This window comes from Chelon labrosus, assembly GCF_963514085.1.
Source record: "Chelon labrosus genome assembly, chromosome: 9".
Lineage (NCBI taxonomy): Eukaryota > Metazoa > Chordata > Actinopteri > Mugiliformes > Mugilidae > Chelon > Chelon labrosus.
Genome location: NC_140359.1, coordinates 24,201,501 through 24,219,692, shown reverse-complemented (window position 1 = coordinate 24,219,692; position 18,192 = coordinate 24,201,501). Strand labels below are relative to the sequence as shown.

General features: G+C 42.2%; 1 protein-coding gene across 8 annotated transcripts in view; it reads left to right on the top strand.

Annotated features, from left to right (window-relative positions):
* The window catches only part of wdfy3 (WD repeat and FYVE domain containing 3), an 86,013-nt gene that overhangs the window by 35,646 nt on the left and 32,175 nt on the right, over positions 1-18,192 (top strand). For all 8 annotated transcript variants that reach the window (XM_084551388.1, XM_084551392.1, XM_084551390.1 and 5 more), the window contains 7 exons: positions 696-967; positions 1,481-1,678; positions 5,651-5,831; positions 6,148-6,362; positions 7,594-7,706; positions 11,736-11,973; positions 17,452-17,552. In XM_084551388.1, coding sequence (XP_084407514.1) covers positions 696-967; positions 1,481-1,678; positions 5,651-5,831; positions 6,148-6,362; positions 7,594-7,706; positions 11,736-11,973; positions 17,452-17,552 — 1,318 coding nt within the window. The remainder of the gene's footprint in view (positions 1-695; positions 968-1,480; positions 1,679-5,650; positions 5,832-6,147; positions 6,363-7,593; positions 7,707-11,735; positions 11,974-17,451; positions 17,553-18,192) is intronic.

Below are 18,192 nucleotides of genomic sequence, written 5' to 3'. Positions count from 1 at the left end.
ATTCCCTAGGTCCCAAACTGATCCAGTATCTGTGAGACGTACTGGAACAAACCTGATCTTATCACCCAGTATAGTTGTTTGGTCCTACTATTCCAACGTTTTCTGCATCAAAAAGAGAAAGTTAAAAGGAACGACTTCAGAGATTAGAATATTAAAAAGTCCCCTCTGATCTGTGTTTTCCCCCGATGTGTGCCTACGCTGCTCCTCACCTGTGTCACTCAAAACCTTCATCTCAAGCCATTCCCCAGCGTTTTCTCTCCACTTTTTTAAGTTGCTGGTTGAAAACTTCACATTCAGAGTCATTTATGTTCTCAGGCTGTTTTTAGGTCCCCAGACTCGTATCTAGGTTACAGTTTGATGTTTCAGTTTAGGTTTCTTGCAAATGCAAACCATGAAATATGGAAGAAAAATCCAGTCAGAAGCCCAGAGGGGCTCATAAATATGTCACCATGAAAGAAGAATGAGAGGTAGATGAGAAGAGAAATGACTGAATGAGGTGACAAGAAAAATCAAAACATGCCAGAGAATAAATTGTATGACACTACAAGAGGTGGGATAAATGAAGCAATGGGTAAAAGCAAAAAAAAAAAAAAAAATTCTATCACTGAAACATTTCAAACACAATCTTTGTAAACAATATTTTAGCTGCAGTCATTTTGCCGAAACCATGATGATCTGACTTTCTTCCTCCTCAGGCTCTGTTGGCGGTGTTGCGTGAAAGCCACCGCACCCGCACCGTGTTCCGTAAGGTCGGAGGCTTCGTCTACGTCACCTCGCTGCTGGTGGCCATGGAGCGCTCCCTGTGCCAGCCGCCCCGCCACGGCTGGGAGCGGGTCAACCAGAACCAGGTTTTCGAGCTCCTGCACACCGTCTTCTGCACGCTCACCGCCGCCATGCGCTACGAGCCGGCCAACTCGCACTTCTTCCGCACGGAGATCCAGTACGAGAAGCTGGCCGACGCCGTGAGGTGAGGATTAGCTGAGCTCATCCTGTCGTTTGTATTAATTGCAGCGATCGCCTGTGCCTTCGGTCCTCCGCAGGTCTGCCTCAACCGTTTTCATTCAAACGGTTTGACTTCATTTCTGGATGGATAAAGAAACTGAATTATTAATAAAAACGTAGGTTCATTCACAGGTGAGGGCGCAATTTCACAGCGAAAAACACAACGACATTTGCTCGTGCAGCCCCTAAAACATTACCTGCACTCATACTCAATACTTAAGAGCATTAGAGGTAAAGAGGATTGTCGTTATTAAGAACAATTAAAACGATGCAGTTCTTCCGAATGAGGGATGGGAAGCCTCTGATATTGATATTCGGTCACCAAAGAGAGACAGAAAGACCAGATATAAATAAAGCAGAAAGACCAGACCTCAGGGGTTTCAGGCTCACGATTTTTATTGACGCTATATAAATAAAATTGAATAAAAGTGAAAATTGAATTGCCTCCCTCCTTCCCTCCCTCCCTCCCTTTCTCCAGGCTGCTCGGTTGTTTCTCGGACACTAAGAAGCTGGGTCCCACAAGCGTGTTCCCTTCCAACGCTCAGCCTTTCCAGAGGCTGCTGGAGGACGAAGCCGCCCCTGGAGGCTGCGCGGGAGACAGCGTCTGTCCCACGCTCAAACACTGCAGCAAGCTCTTCATCTACCTGTACAAGATGGCCACGGACTCTTTTGACAGGTCAGTGAATATCAGAAAGTGATATAAACCAACGTGTGAGCATATATAATTGCAAAAAAATAAAATTAGTTTCTTGGAATCTAAACATTCTGTACTCGGAGGCCCTGCAGTCTATACTGCTTTATAAACCAGACCAGAAGGGTCATATGATACGTGGAGGCTTTTATCTCTTTGTCTGCAGTGAGGCTATGGAGATTAGCATGAGGCATCCTTGTCAACAAGCCATGCATTCTCTGTTAATGCTTAAATAACTGAACTGTGTTTGTGTGTCATTACTTAACATGTTACTGGATCAGTGAGCTCTCAATATAAAGAGTGGGTTTTTAGTTGGGGTTTAGCAGGTTGCAGCCACATGTTGCTTGAGAACATTTCAGCAGAAGGTCAGGAGCTTTAGATTGCTTCATTGCAGTCCTATAACACGCTGAAGTCTTTTTTTCGTTTAAGCTTCCTTTGAATCTTAAAAGAAACCTTTATTTTAACATTTGAGAGTCAGGATCTTTAGCCTGAAGGGAGTTTGAAAAACAACACAAAGTGTTTTCCAGTGAAAATAAAAAGCAAAATAAAAAAAGTTTTCAATTTAAGCCAGAGCACTGACATCTGTAAGAATCCTTTAAATCCTAAGTGGGTGCTGTTTTCCAGATGTACATCTGCTCTTTGATCATTTAAGATCCTGATTTTTTTCTCAAGGTGATCACATATGTGCTAGTTTCAGATATTGATGTTATGTATTTGCAGTATAACATGGAAAGCCGATAAATATGCTTGTGAAGCTAAAACCTGCAGGTCAGCCAGGTGTTTTTCTCTGATCATAGAGCGTGACGCTGGATCCACAGCTGTGTTTATCTCCGCTCATAGTGTTCAGTCGACCTCTCCATCCGAGACACGCCTGACATGATCTGCTGCAGCTGAAAACAGACGTTTAATAAAGAAGCCTGTTGTGGTTCTGGCTTTTTTTGATTTTCTTTCTCGTATTTCCTCCATGACAGATTTTAAATTCTTGAGATGAGCTCAGATTCAATTGAAGCTTTATATTTTGAACACAACTTCCATTCTACATTACTTAGTATTAGTTTATCTCCCCTCATCAAGGTGCAAAACAAACTCAAGCTTGCAGATGAAACTTAGTACAGATATTTACTTAGTACAAGTCATTTCTTTAGTCTTAGATCTTTTGTAGGTCTGGCTGGCGTTGTGCATGTGCCCCAGCTGGAGCTATGATCCTGTATTTCTCTGTCAGCTTTCCACTAACAACTACTTCCCTTCTTCTCTCCTTTTCTTCCTCTAACCTCTGATGCTGTCTGGCTGTTCATCCTCGGCCTGGCCTGTCTGCACGGCTGTGTGTGTGCGTGCGTGTGTGCGTGTACCTACCTGTGCTTGTGACCTTTTATGTTCGTACATATATCCATACACACCTATTTCTTTGCTTTTCTGTGTGCATGCTTGTGTCTGAATGTGTCCTATATTTGTTTTTCTTTCCCTTGTGCGTGTGTTGTGCGTGTGCGTGTTTGTGCGCTGCCATGCAGTCGTGCGGAGCAGGTGCCTCCCTGCCTGACTCATGAGACTTCGCTGCCCTCCCCTTGGGGTACGCCAGCACTCGCCAGGAAGAGGTAGCTACAGCGCTCTGCCACTTCTTCTTCTTCCCCCTCATCCTTCCCTCCGCATCATCTTCACCTTCGGCTGTGACGCTAAGAGCTCCCGCTGGTGCCACGATAGCCACTGATCCTTAAACTGTGGCATACCAGCAAATTTCAACTGTATTAAATATGCTTCCATTGTGTGGTGAATGACAGTCAGTGGTTTTTACAGTTTGATGCATACAGACACATCAGTTCATGAAACAGCTCGAGTCAGTTTTCCAATCTCTTACGCTCATGTGAGTGTGAATAAAATATACCTTTCCTCCAATTTAGATGTAAATATCCTCACTTTAAACCCATATTCTTTATTTTAAACTAACTTCAGACAGCTTTTGGTAAAGATTTGCATAAAAATGCAGCAATTGCTTCTGTCCGATTAATAATCAGTGCAATAACAGCATGTCAACCATGCATTTTCAAGTTTTATGGGGGCATTTGGTCTATTATCGTCTACAAAAAAAATAATTAAAAAAATGTGTTTTTCATTCGTGGCTGTCCGTGGCTTAGAGAATAAACACACTTCCAGTTTCACTGTGGACATTTCTCAGACTTAATACTGAAGATCTCATGTTACAAAACTCCTAAAAATTCCTTCTTGAAAATAACTCTGTAAATCCATAATTATAGTGCATATTAATAGTGTATTATTTGTTCTGTTGACCAGTTGATTAGCTCATTAAAAATGTCAACCACCTAGTTTATGGGAGCAATATTGGTCTTCTTAAAAAAAATAAATTAATGCTGTTCTTAATTCATTATTCACACATATAGAAAGTACCTTGGAGAGCAGTTGTAACGGCTCTGCTCTCACACAAAGGCAACAATCTCAAACTATTTAATGTTTTGTTATCACCGCCAGAGAGAAAGGTCTATTCAACCAATTTTCAAACACAATTAACTTGAACAGCAGACAGAATCAACCAAATGACTTTCAGGCATTTTTACTTTTCCTTACATTCCTCCTGTCTCCTTCTCATCCTCCTTTATGTTTTTTCTCCTCAGCTGAAGTTGCTCATCTGCTTAAACCACCATCTCTGGTGTTGTTTCAATTCCAGTTCTAAAAGGAAAAATATCCGGGACACTTTTGCCTTAGTGAGCTATCATAGCTGTCAAGGTGAAACTAAACGTCTCCTATATAAGCATATAATCAGTCTCCCAGTCTGTCTGTCTGTCCCTCTGTCTGTCTGGTTCACCAGTATTCATGAGGCCGAATAATTTGACAATCAGGAATGATAAGGTCTGCGTCCTTGTTTGTGCACTTCCTCTAAGCTCTCCTCTGTAGCTCACTGCATTGTTGACGATGTCAGTCAATGTATGAAAAGTTTGATGCACATTTCTAAAGGTTTACATTAAAAAATGAAGAATAAGTGGAAGTTCACAACAACTCTAAGCATTTTGGTAAAATTTCTGAACACAGTAAGAGTTTGGAGCCAAAGCCTACGATCACAACAGCTTTTCCCAGGGCTTTACCTGATCACGTTCAATTGCTGTGAGTGTTAGGCTGCTTAGTGTGGGAGTTTTAGATGTAGCCTGCTTAGCCTTGGTTTCCAGCTCCTTAGCTTTTGCAGGAGTTGGTTAAATACATTACCTACATTACACTGAATGTATAGCCAAAGTCTAATCTACTGACAGGCTGGTTTTTACATGTGGGAAACCATCCAGCACCTGTGTATGTGAACAAACCAGTTAGCTTCTTCCCCCACATCCAACCCCTCCAACTCATTATCCTGACTCAGCCTTTCTAGCTTTGCATCTCTCCTGCCACTCTGCAATTTGCATCCCAGCAACGAGCCTTTTCTTCTTCTAATTGCCTCGTTGCAGGCCCTGTGTGATTTCCAGGTCTTTGCTCTCTGCACAAGACAGTGCTGATGTTCTAGATGAAACTGTAGTGCACCGACACCTTGATCTTTAGAAGTATGAGGGCTGCTGAGTCATGTTAAATAAAGCTGCAGTCAGAGTGTTGCGTGCAGTTCTTTCATTGATTCAGCGATGGAGCTGTTTTCATTCGGGAGTGTTTCCACCGAGCTCTTAAGACACTGTAGTGCTTAATATTTAGCAGAAACTTTCACATTTCACTAGACATGGATCGAGGCAGGTATTGAAATCTCTCGTCAGACTCATTTGAAGTTACGATGATCTCATGTTGTGTAAATTCACATACACTTATCACCTTGTTAACAGGAATGATTAGGCATCCCCATAATACAAAACATAAAGATTCCTTCATGAAAAGTAAAATCTTTCCAAAGGTTTGGTCTAATGAAAGCACTAATCCTTAGAAAACTGTAAACTTTAAACTAAATTTGACTTATTTCTTCTCTCCTTGTGCCTCCAGACATGGCTACTACGGTACGTCAGGGCCCCCTGCCCCAGTCAAAGCCCTGACTGACCTGAAGCTCCACTCTTCCCACCCCGCTTCCTTCACATCGTCATCTGACATGGTGGTCATCCACCCAGGCGCGGTCCTGGCGATGCTGGACCTGCTGCCCTCCGTGTCCTCCGACAGCCAGCCAGAGGTGAGGAAATGTACTTCCTGTCGAACTGGGTGAAGGGATTGGAGGGAGGGCAGGAAATTCCCTTTTTTATTTTTTTGGTCTGCTGGTTTTTACATGTGGGAAACCAACGAGCCAGTTTCAGTCAGCTTACATAGCATGTCTGGTTTGGAATAAATGAACAATTACACCAAACATTGAAGATTTTATGTAAAGCAATTGCTAACTGCAGTTTGTTTCCAAAGTACTCTCTAAAGAAACTCTCCCAGCTGACAAACCTCTGTCTTCTCACGGTGTTAAGTGTCATGTCATCCATCTTCTCCCTCCCGTCTCCTTCCAGCATGCCCTCGACCTGCAGTTGGCCGTAGCCAACATCCTGCAGCTCCTGGTGAACAGCGAGAGGAACCAGCAGGTGCTGTGTGAAGCCTGCCTCCACCAGCGGTTGTTGCAGCGCTGCAGTCAGGCCCTCGGAGACGAAGACCACCCGCTGCACCCGCCGCTGCAGAGGATGTTTGAAAGGCTGGCCTCGCAGGCCCTGCAGCCGATTGCACTCAGGTACTTTTTCAGTTACATTAGGTAGGCTGCTGCATCCTTAAAGGTATCATTAGCTGAACTTTAACCTGAAAGTGCATCCTGTCCCCAGACCCCTGAGCTAACCTGGAATCAAATAGGTCACTGAAGTTGACTTTTGTGAGACTTCTTCTCTCAGAATGGATAAATCCAGACTCTGAAGGGTTTCAGAAGAACAATAACTCTCATTTACTTAGCTTGTGATTGAGCAGAAAGGGTAAAATTAAATGCATGGAACTGTATGCTATACATTGACAGGTTTCACTGTGTGAAGGAGGATTATTGCAAACATAAAGACACAAGTGAGCGATTCCCATTTCCTGCTTGACTAGTTAAGGGAGTGGGGCTTAGGAACAGTTGGGGAATTTGACATGCTCGTGGTTGGTTGTTTTCATATGGAAATGCATTTTCTCCATGTAATTATGCTGGAGGCAAACAAAACTTTCTCTATCAATCTGTTTCCCATTCTCTTCTCTTTGTCACTCTTCATCTGGGTTTTTCCCTTCTTAATTCTTCTCCTGTGTTTTTTCTTTTCATTTTGTCTCAGCTCTTCCAGCGTCAGTCGACAGTCTTTCTGTCTCTTTCTGGTTCCAGTCGCTAGTGTCACACACTCATCCCTGTTGACATTTGCATTCAAGGCGCTTTCATGCCAGTCAGCCACGTCACTGACTTTGAAATAGGCCGAAAACACTGTTAACCACAGCTGTTGTGGAGTAGCAGTGAGCCTTCTCAGTAACTGCTTATTTAACACATTGCATACAATTAGATGTGCGTCAGAGTTTAATGAGAACGTATAGGACATGTGTATGATTAGCAGCCACTGGGGGAATACAACAACCAAACCACACTGCCACTTACTCAGCTAAACACTAGCATACTAAAGGCTGTAAACAAGGCACATTATGTTGATTAACAGCTTCTTTTTTAATATAGTTTTTTTTTTTAATTATAAAAGACTCAACCAGGTTTTACCTTTTTAAACTGAATCCAATCATTCACATGTGCACTTTTTGTTTCTGCATGTGTGCTGTCAGCAAGATTAGTTTAATTTGTGGGCTGAACAAGTACTTGTTCTTTAAACCTGCTTATTTTTACTTAGTTATGTAGAATTACACTCAAATAAAATGGTGCAGTACAGATACAGCAAACAATAACAAGCACAGGCAGAGCAGTAATATTGCATCTTGTGTTTTTTTTTCTGTCTCTTCTCCTTCAGGGAGTTCTTACGTCTTGGAAATCCTCTGAACTGCGGCGCCTGGGACAAGAAGCTCCTGAAGCAGTACCGGGTCCACAAACCGAGCTCTCTCAGCTACGACGCTGAGATGAGAAGTAAGACCTAGTTTTCATCATCCTAGTTTTGATCACGATGATAACTTTCTGTGGGAAAGTGCTGCTGGGTCAATACAGCACAAGCTCCTTCACGGCTCCTGGTTGTATCGCTGTATAGTTGGGTTGTGGAGTGGCACTGAGGGGCTGCATTGTGTTCTTTCATAAGAACAGGTTGAACATTGCTCTGAAATGTATATGCAAAATATTACACGGGTAGATTTTGGGTATTTTTGACTAATAATATTTAACACTCTCACCACAGCAGGTATTTAAGTTGATCATTTAAATGATAATGATTTATAATTAATGTAGTTTGGGGTTGTAGGGGTTGAAATTACACCTGCACCCTCTGTCTGACTCCACCTGACCTCTAACTAATTCAAAGAATGGGTAGAGAAGTGGAGTTAAGCTGAGATGGGAGAGGGGCACTAAGCATACAGCAAGCAACCCACCTGTAGCCACGCCCTAAATCATGCTTAACTTTAAACATTGATATTATTTAAAGGGTGAGTTATAGAATAATTGGCCACTGGCACAGTTGTAATAAATGTGAAAATGAGCTCTAGAGACAAAAACCATGTTTACATGATGTTGTTGTTTTTTTAAACATGGAGTCAGTGGGGATTGACTGGCTTTTGGAGCCGTCCAAGGTTCAAGGTTCAAGGTTCAAGGTTCAAGGTTCTTTATTTGGCCATTTGTGCATAAACCAACAGTCCAGGCACATTGGAAATCTTGTGCAGGGCTCTCAGGGTCAACAGTTTAGTTAAAAAGAAGTATAAAATATAGAAATCACTATACGACAAAAAATATAAATACAAAATATAGAAACAATATACAACTGTAATATTACAATATAAGAAGTATGAAGGTGTTATGCAGAAGGTGATGATGTGTACACATTTTTAGCTTCAGGTACTAAACACAGGAGAGGGTAATGTTGGTGACAGAGTAATAAACAATAAATAGATAAACTGGTTAGACTGGTTCTAGGAAAGTGAGGTGGGGGGAGGGGGTGAGGGGGAGAGCAGGAGAGAGAGAGGGAGAGAGAGTATTGGGAATATTGCACTGATGGACTATTGCACATTTATCTGAGAACTACAGAACAAATTGATAATATTAAGTCAATTATTGCACATGTAATTAAAGTGAGGTAGTGTTTGGTTATTTTTTGCACAAGTTCAGTAGTTATTGTTTTGCCATCAGTCTGACTGTGGCAAGTGGACATTTGAGGAACTGCAGTTTTTGCACTTGGTGTTGTCCTGTTTCAGCTTCTTGTTATTTAGTGTATGCGTGAGCATTTTTTATGAACAGTAACGGCGTATTTTGTTTTATAATGGTTGTACGTTTGTTTTTTTTTATCAGAAGAACTGCTTTCATCGTCCTCTTCAAAACGTTGCATTGTACCACTGATTACAACATGTCATCTGAGACTGACAGCCTCCTCACAAGAGAAATTGTCACTTTTTAATAGCTGAGAATTGAATAGCTCTGCCCACATCAGTCCTCCAGCGCAGTTATGAAATGATGGTGCCGTCTGGGACCCATTCCTATACGCCACAGCCGTAGAAGCGTCCTACTGGGAGGAACATTTGTTCTGTACTAAAAGCTTGAGAAAAAAAAAGGGCATCAATCATCTTGCAATTTATTTTTTTTTTTTCTTTTTGCTCACTCTCCACAAGTTCACTGGGACAAATCCCCTGTGAGAAGTAGTAATTACTCGGCTCGGGATGGATAGCGGATGATTCTATAGGGTTTTGGAAACAGTTCTGGTGATGGCAAAGGCAGTGAAGCTGTCTGTCTTTAGTAGACATAGATATAGACATAGACAGACTTTATAGTAATGCAGCAGTAGACGAGCTTTGTATGAAAGTGGGTATGGTGATTACAAATACTCTGTGATGTGTTTTAGAAGCGTGCAGAGTCAGTATAACATACAAAGTAATGCATAAAACCAAATGAACAAATTAAGCAGTGCAAGAGTGATATGTAGTATTAACAGCAATGCAAATAAAGTACTTGTAATAGTACAGTCTGTAAATTGTAAAGTGGCAGTACAGTGGTTTAACCAGTGTGCAGAATACACGATTACATACAGCAGTAGTAGATACTAACCTTGCCTTTCAGACACCGATTTCCATCTCAAAGTTTAGATTTGGCAGCCTAATCAAGACATGCCTTTGTAAAATCAGGGCAGCTGTCCCCCGGCTGTATACAAATATTTATATGGAAACTGATAAAGAAAGAGGGCTGCTAACGAGCACGCAGCACATCGAATGCACCTGCGTTCGTTTTTAAAAGAGCAGAAGGTTGCCAGCTCCTTCTCGTCCACTGATTAAAATGTAAACTGGGTACTTAAACAAAAATCAACTTGCCACTGTGAAGCCGATGGTTTGTTTTCCGTTAACATCTGGCGACGTGATGTAATTTTCCGGGCTCCTCTGCATGTCCTAATTGCTTATTGTGTCTCCTCCCAGCTGAGAATGGATATTAAGCCCCTACTAATTACGCTCTTTACACGCAGCCACCGTTAGAACACATGTTGCCATCTTTCTTTGTCTGACACAAGAGTACGGTCTATTAGCTTCCATTGATGGCTGTTGTAATTATTGCTTTCATCTAATTTGTCTTTGTATCATCCTCTGACTCTTAACAAATAAGGGAGGCTGAGTTCTCGCTACAGAGTACAATATTGTACCCTAGTCCATGGGTTTATTGTAGTTCTTAAGGGACAATGACTGTCCAGGTTTGATTTTGTGCTGACCCCCTCAGTGTTTTACTCTTCTTATTGTTTTCCTGACCAAATTGAGTTGATGGTTTAGAGTATGGGTAGGCAGTGTATGAAATTAATTTAATTAGCTTGAGTTTTACTTTTGACCTAGATGAAAAAAAAAAAACTCAAAATTATTTCTGTCCCTTGAACACCAACCAGTGTCGTAGGCAATTTCAGTTTCAGCAATATCTACTGTCACCATATTGCACTACTAATTTGCTACATAGGTTGAATTTTAAAGGAACAGTATGTAGGATTGTGGCCAAAACTGGTTCTGCAATCACTTTCAAAATACTGTAGAACGGTGTATCCCCTCCAACCTCCCCCCTGACTCGAGGTTGCCAGGTTACCGAGGTAACGTTAGGCTACTCAATACGTCTCAATTACGTTTCACATTGCCATAATCGACGTGCTAATGTTGTTTTCCTCGGCGTTTCAGCATAATGACAGAGAAACGGGCTCATAATGCATTGCTAATGTTAGCAATGACGACTCGCCGTTTTTATTTCCCAAACAATTCCTTACCTTTTCAATTCGATGACCCACCTCCTCTGTATGCGCTAACGTAACGTTACTTTGCACGAACATGCATAACTTTGTTCGACTGTCGTGAATATTTGAAATGTCCGTTTACATTATGTACAAGTAAGTTAGCCAGGAGAAAATTAGCAACGTTGGCGTCTGTCTTTAAATTCTTCTCCGTTTTCAGCCGTCTCCATCTTTCAAAGGCATCTCCGATACAAATCCTTGTTTTATTTCGGACTTTGTCACGACGTAGTTCGGATTCATAACGAGGTCTTTTAGGTTTAGTAACATTATACATGTTTTATCCGACACGTTCGTAGCTGCAGCTGCGGTAACTAGAGCAGAGCTGGCAACCCGGATGACGAAACTCTACTGACTTTGTGATTAGTAGATAGGTGAAGGGTGGCGCCTCAGACCAAAACACAACATGACAACATCAACATCAGTTGAGGGCTGCAACTTTCACTTTTAAATGACAATATCCTGACTGGACCACTGTTGTCAGTGATATAAGTATTTGAAATGAACATGATTTCTTCATGTCTAGTGACATATCAGGGCCATTTTATGATTAATTGAAATACATTTCTTACATACTGTTCCTTTAAATATTATATTTTTTATTTTATTTATCTGTTCTTCTGTATGTCTTGAAAACATATCTTTGGATCTTGGATCATGTCAGCACTGTGGTTGCACCTCTTGACCTTGACCTGTCCTTTCTGACTTCTCAGACAGCATGACTTTGTCCATGGAGGGCTTCGGTCCAGACAGCGTCTTCACCACGCCGGCGGAGGACAACGGCCAGTATCGCATCAGCCGCAGCCTCGTGCGCTCCGCCGAGGGCAGCACGGTGCCCCTCACCCGGGTCAAGTGTCTGGTGTCCATGACGACGCCCCATGACATCCGCCTGCATGGATCGGCAGTCACGCCTGCATTCGTGGAGTTTGACTCTTCGCTGGAGGGCTTCGGGTCAGTCGCCATGAACGTTAATGCAGTTTGAATGTATCTAGTTTCCATTAGAGCCCAATAATAATAATAATCATTTATTTTTTGGCACTTTTTTGGCAAATCTAGCAAAATAAACATGGACCCTCACATGAACTGCATGTTCACATCTGCATCTCCAACATTGCATCTGGGATGTCTGTGTGGCTCACATTTATAAAGATGGACTCAACCTGAAGGACGGTTTTAAAGCTCAGAGTCGTGTCTCTGGCCACCGCCATCTTGGCAGCGCTTGTCTCCTTTTAACTCTCAGCTAATTTAAAAATGAAGTCAAAGTCAAAGGTTTCTGTTGTAATTACAGCCATATATAGTCGGTGCAGTACATAGTGTGAGAGGATGTTCCTCTAGGACCATGGAGCTACATCAAGACGTAGGACTAAGTACAGTACAAGGGACTGACCATAAAGTGCACATGTGAAAGCTTGTGCAGACAGTGTAGACAGTGTAGACAGTGTAGACAGTGCAGACAGTGCAGACAGTGCAGACAGTGCAAAGGTGAGAGACAGCGCAGAGACAAACAATACAATACAGACAGTACAAAACACTTGGGAGACAATTCATTTACTAAAAGACCCTACACAACATCAGAGAGCAGCGCAGACTAATAAGCAGACTAATGGAGTATGGGCTGGGGGGACTGTAAAGTAGAGTGGAACTGAGGCAGGTAGGATATGCCCAAGCATGACAGCTATCATCCCAAGATGGCACCGACGTGTCACTCAAATCAGCCGCTCCCTTAAAAAAATACATAACGTTAAGCCTTGATATAATTTAAACAGGTTAGTTTTGAGGATAGTCACACAGCATTTCGTCCCAGGCTGTAACTGTTGATTTCTGTGGTAATGTTGGACATTTAAGGTCTATGTGGATCCAGCTTCTAGTGGTTGTGGCACGCTGTGATTGGCCGGTTGTGCATAGTGTAGGTGAGAGAGGAGTACGGCATCTTTTTCTAATGTTTACCTCCAGATATCATCTGAAAATGGGTTTAACTCTTATCACCCCATATCTTGTGGCTTTCAGGACAAAGACATTTATTACTTCCTCCTCCAGAAAGCAGCCTCATTGTGTATAAATAATGTTTCATCAGGGAATATGCGCAGTGTCAGTCATTGATATTAATGGGACTCCTCTACTCGCACGGAATAATTCAGTAGATATAAGGAGTCAGAATAGATTAAATCTTTTTATTGACATATCCTGCAGGCACTTTCGGCAATATTAGCATTCGTTTGAGTCATGTTTCAGAGTTTCTAGTTCTAATTTAGTCCCTCCACAATTCATGAAAAAGGATTCTCCATGAGCAGTGGCATCATGAGAGCTGCTTCCTGTTGGAAACAGAGCTGATGAGAATATTGAGTCTATTACCCGTTATGTGCTTATTAGGCTGTTAATCATTTAGTTAAGGCATGCTTACGCAAAGCCAGGCCACTGAATGTTAATTCTCTTATCACTACAAGCACCACATTTTATTTTTCCATTCATTGCATTCGTCTTATTGATTGATCCTATTGATTGTTAAAACGAGGAGTATTTAATTGAGGAGCTCCTTCACAATCCCACTCATGGACCAGTCTTCGGTACAGGCTTTTAAAAGTGCTCTTACATCAGATGTTGTCCGTTCGTCTGCAAACTACATTTCTCTAAATCTTTCTCTTTGCAGATCAGTTTTCCTCACCAGTCACACGCACCTTTAGGGTGCCGTGTTATTTTGCCCTGCAATGAAGCAGGTTGTGTTTTTCATACTTCTTAGCGGCACCTGCGAGTCTCAGCATGAGACTGTTATTCGCCTCCAGTTGTGAAGCCGCGCATACAAATAGGCTTATTTTCCGCATTTTATGTCACACGGCCCCCTTTGCCGCCCTTTGTGCCGCTGCTGACAGGGTCTGCTGCACCCTGTGGTTTGTGTTGTACGTTAGCCACACGGCAAATCTGTGGGGTCAGTGGATAAAATATGGTGTGTGGCATGTGACCTTGGCGGTTCGTCCCCACGGGTTTCTTGGCATGCATAAGAAATGCAACACAGTAAACAACTTTAAAGAGAGACATGTTAAATTCCTCATTAATATTTGTAAGAATACAGGTCTAAGAACAAAGCAGAATGGTTGCAAATGAGCATTTCCTTTGGTTACCTGACTGGAATTGAAACACTAGATAACACTGGCTTAAATGGGACTATGTGTATGTTAACTAAATTAATTATGTTCAGCGTCCCTTAAGCTTTCGTTCCTTAAACACATTTATACCCTTGTCATTTGATTTGACTCTCAGGCAGAAGACGTTATTAAGGTGCAGTAGTGGGGATGTTCCCAATGAATGATTTAATTGCTGCTATTTTAGACCTGGAGCTCAGTGTGGTGTCTCCTGCCATCACCATCTCAGCAATGCCTCGCTCCCACCTAGACGATATCAGGCATTCTCTGATGAGTCACAACTGTTTTGGAGGCACAAGGAAGACCTACACAATATTAAGAAGGTGGTCATAATGTTATGCCTGATCGGTATAAGCATGAGTCACGTATGAAGGAATCATCTCCAGAGACCAAAGATGCTTTTTTTTAGAACCAGCCTCAAGTGGACGTTTGAGGAACTGATGTATTTGGCTTCATTTTTCAGCCCTGGGGTGTTATTACTAGAATTCACGAAGCCTCTTTGATGCGACACGTCAAAAAAAAAAAACACGTCAAATCTTCAGATCATCAAGATCAAACACTTTGTTCGGCTCATTTTTATTTACAGCCTTTTGGAAATCCCTCACCCTTCTCACTTCTACTGTTTCTCAGCTTCGCCGCTTCCTTTTCTCACAAGAACACATTTGAGTTGTTGCAGCAGCCGCCTCAGAATAGAACATGGAGTTTCTCCTGAAAACACAGCAAAGCAGCAGCAGCAGCAGTAGCAGCAGAAGCAGCACACTGGCAAGGAGGCATTGGCCCACTTTCTGCTCGGCATAAACAGAGGAGACACACACACACACACACTACCCCACCCTTTTCTCCCATCTGTCAACATGAAATATTGATGCTCCTGCTGCTATTAGGAATCACACACCGCCACTCTTTTTTCCCCCCTCACACACACACAAGCAGATAGTACCACTCTCCATCATGCACAACATGCTTACACGCACATGATTGCACACTCACCCAGCCAGCCCTCTCACAGGAGACTTAGAACATGCTGTCAGTCTGGAAATATGGGGGCGCAGGGAGGAAGACTTTTATTTTAGAAGAATTAAAGGAACATATTGTCACCGGGAAATTTAAAATTAGGATGACTAACAGGTGAATTTTAACAGCAACGGGGGAAAATAGATGACGGCGTACGTGTAGTTACTCTGCAGCAGCAGTGTGGTGTACTTGTTACTTTGATGGACTGCGCGTCCTTGAGAAGTGTCCTCAAAAAAAATAATTGAACCCCTGCCAGCTTCAGGGACGCTTTCCTGTAGCTAACCCTGACCTCTGACCTTCCTGTCCAGGTGGAAAAACAAAAAAAGAGAGAGGGAAAAAAAAAGGAATTAGGTCATTTTGGAGGTTTTAATGAGCGTCTCTGTCAAAGGACAAGAATTATAGAGAAAAAGATCCAACCGAGGGCTGTCACACTCATTTAAATTCAAGAGCCACATACAGCCCAATTTGATCTCAAAACGTTTTCCTTTGCTTCAGTGCAAAGAAGTACATTATGAAAATGTTTCCGTTTAATGAACTATCCTTTCTGCAAAACATTTTATGAAGAACCTGAAATCTGTTCAGAACAATTAGTGCATTTCTGGCACATCACTGTCTGCAGGGTGCTGTGTTCTGTCTGCTACTCTTGCTGAAACAATGGCCCAATCAGGAATAGCAGTTACTTTTATTGAAAATTTTTAGTTAATGTCTCCTTTTTTTGCACTCTGAAAATTAATACTGCGGGCCAGATTACATATAACTTATATGATTATAACTTTTGAGTTTACATTAATGCCGACCATTAATTCACAGCTGTTAGAAATTGAACCCAGGGAATGATTTATTTATTTATTTATTTATTGTATATTTTTCTTATTTAACGCCTTAAAACTTAGCTGATTAGAGCAGGATTAACTCACAATACTAAGGCAATAGCTACATTTATACACCGATCAGGCATAACATTATGACCACTGACAGGAGAAGTGAATAAAATTGACCTTCTTGTGACAATTCATTGATCTGCTGGGAAACTTTTGGACCTGACATTCATTGGTGTGGATGTTACTTAGACATGTAGCACCCACCTAGACCAGACCAGGCACCCCCACCCTATAGCAATGACACTCCTTGATGATCCCCAGCAGGATGCAGCCTGACACAGACACACACACAAAAATGCTTTTGGAACAACTCAAAAATAAAACATGAAGAACAGCACAAGGTGTTGACCTGGCCTCCAAATTCACTAGATCCCAAACTGATCAAGTATCTGTGGGATGATCCACAGAGGCCCCTCCCCTCAACCCATAGGACCCAAAGGCCCCCACTAACAACATCCTGTTGCCAGACCCCACAGGAAACCCTGAGACAACCCTCAGTCACAACTGTTTTGGAGGCACAAGGGAGACCTACACACTGTTGGTCATAATGTTATGCCTCATCGGTGTAAGTCTGCATTTCTTCAGCAGACACAGTTGTTATGTGTGTTAAATGTCACAAGCTGTCCTCAAACCTGTCCTCTAGTGGCGTTTAAGTCTGTGTGCTTCTGGTTGAAGTGGCTGCAGGCCCTCACACAGTCTTTTTGTCTCTCAACAAAGAAAGAAAAAATAAAAGAAAGCCCACGTTCTTTTCCCACAGCACTGGTATCAGAAGAAAGTAGCACCTTCTCCAAGGAGCTGTGAGTCAGCAAATCACTAGCCAACTAAAATTCTTTGTCATTTTGTGGAACGATTCCCGGCCTTTGTCTGCCGGAGAAGTCTTAGAAACAGTAGATGATCGTGCGTGTAGACACCAGCGTTTAATGTTAGCAAAAAGCCGACTGGTGAGTTCGGTATGTGATCTCTTTATACAGTCAACATCCAGATTTTTTGCAATTAATTGGTATATTAAGATCATCCTCTGCACTTACCAGAACTTGAGCACAAAAAGATGCCACTATGAGCAGATTTCTTCAGAAGAATTACCCTGAGTGTGTGCTTCATCCCACCTCTGTTCTCATCTCATACATAATTAATCCTCGAGTATAAGGCAGCTGAAATTTCCATATTATAATACAAAGCTTCTGTGTCTCAGAGCATGTGAATTACCATAATGTTTTTGGGAAGTTGGAGTTTTTTTCTCAAAGTGGCTAGAGCCAGACTGCCGCAGTAATTCAGCCAACATGCAGTAAATCTCTTTTACAATAGCTGCACATGTAAGCTGACAACGCTGTTTGTATCAGTTACAGCTGTTTCCCAGAGATAACCGTCGTTAATCTGTCCTCTGTCGTCCGGTCTAGGTGCCTGTTTCTGCCCAGCCTGGCGCCCCACAACGCTCCCACCAACAACACCAATGCTTCAGGTGTCAGCGACGGAGCGGTGCTGAGTGGGATGGGTACAGGTAACAGCTGCTCATTGTTTCTTACTGCTTTTAGAAACTTTTATACAGCTGGTTGAGCCTCAGGGTGTCTCTTCGCTGTGACAAAAGGAAATGGAAAAGTGAAAATCATTTGTCAACATAAATAACAAGGACATTAAATAGATGCATGTTTTTATGTTGACTATATTGAGGGCACTTGTGAGAATAGACCTGATCCACATCCCTCCATAGCGCACAGATTTGTGCCTGCAGGCCTCACCTGCCTTTGAGCCTTCGGTTTACTGTCCAGTGCTTTCATCGTGTGTTAAAATCAGATTTGTCCGTCTCCAAATGCATCTTAAACTAATCCTTTTACCCAGATTTTACAGGATAATCTTCTCCTGACCGTAAGGCAGCGATAAAATTAATCTATGACGTCATGCTTGAATCTCAACTATGTAGCCTCATTTAGTATTTATGAAGCACAGCCAGGCTCGTCTCCTCTCCTCTCCTCTCCTCATCCACTCATACATTACTATCGCTCCTCTATCTGTTTACCAATTCATTCTTTCCCTCTGTATTCTCCACTCGCCATCTCCCGCTAGTCACACTGCTCTATTTATAGTCCTCACTCATTCCCTTCCTCATTTCTTCCTGTCACTCAAAATTGTCCCATTCCCTT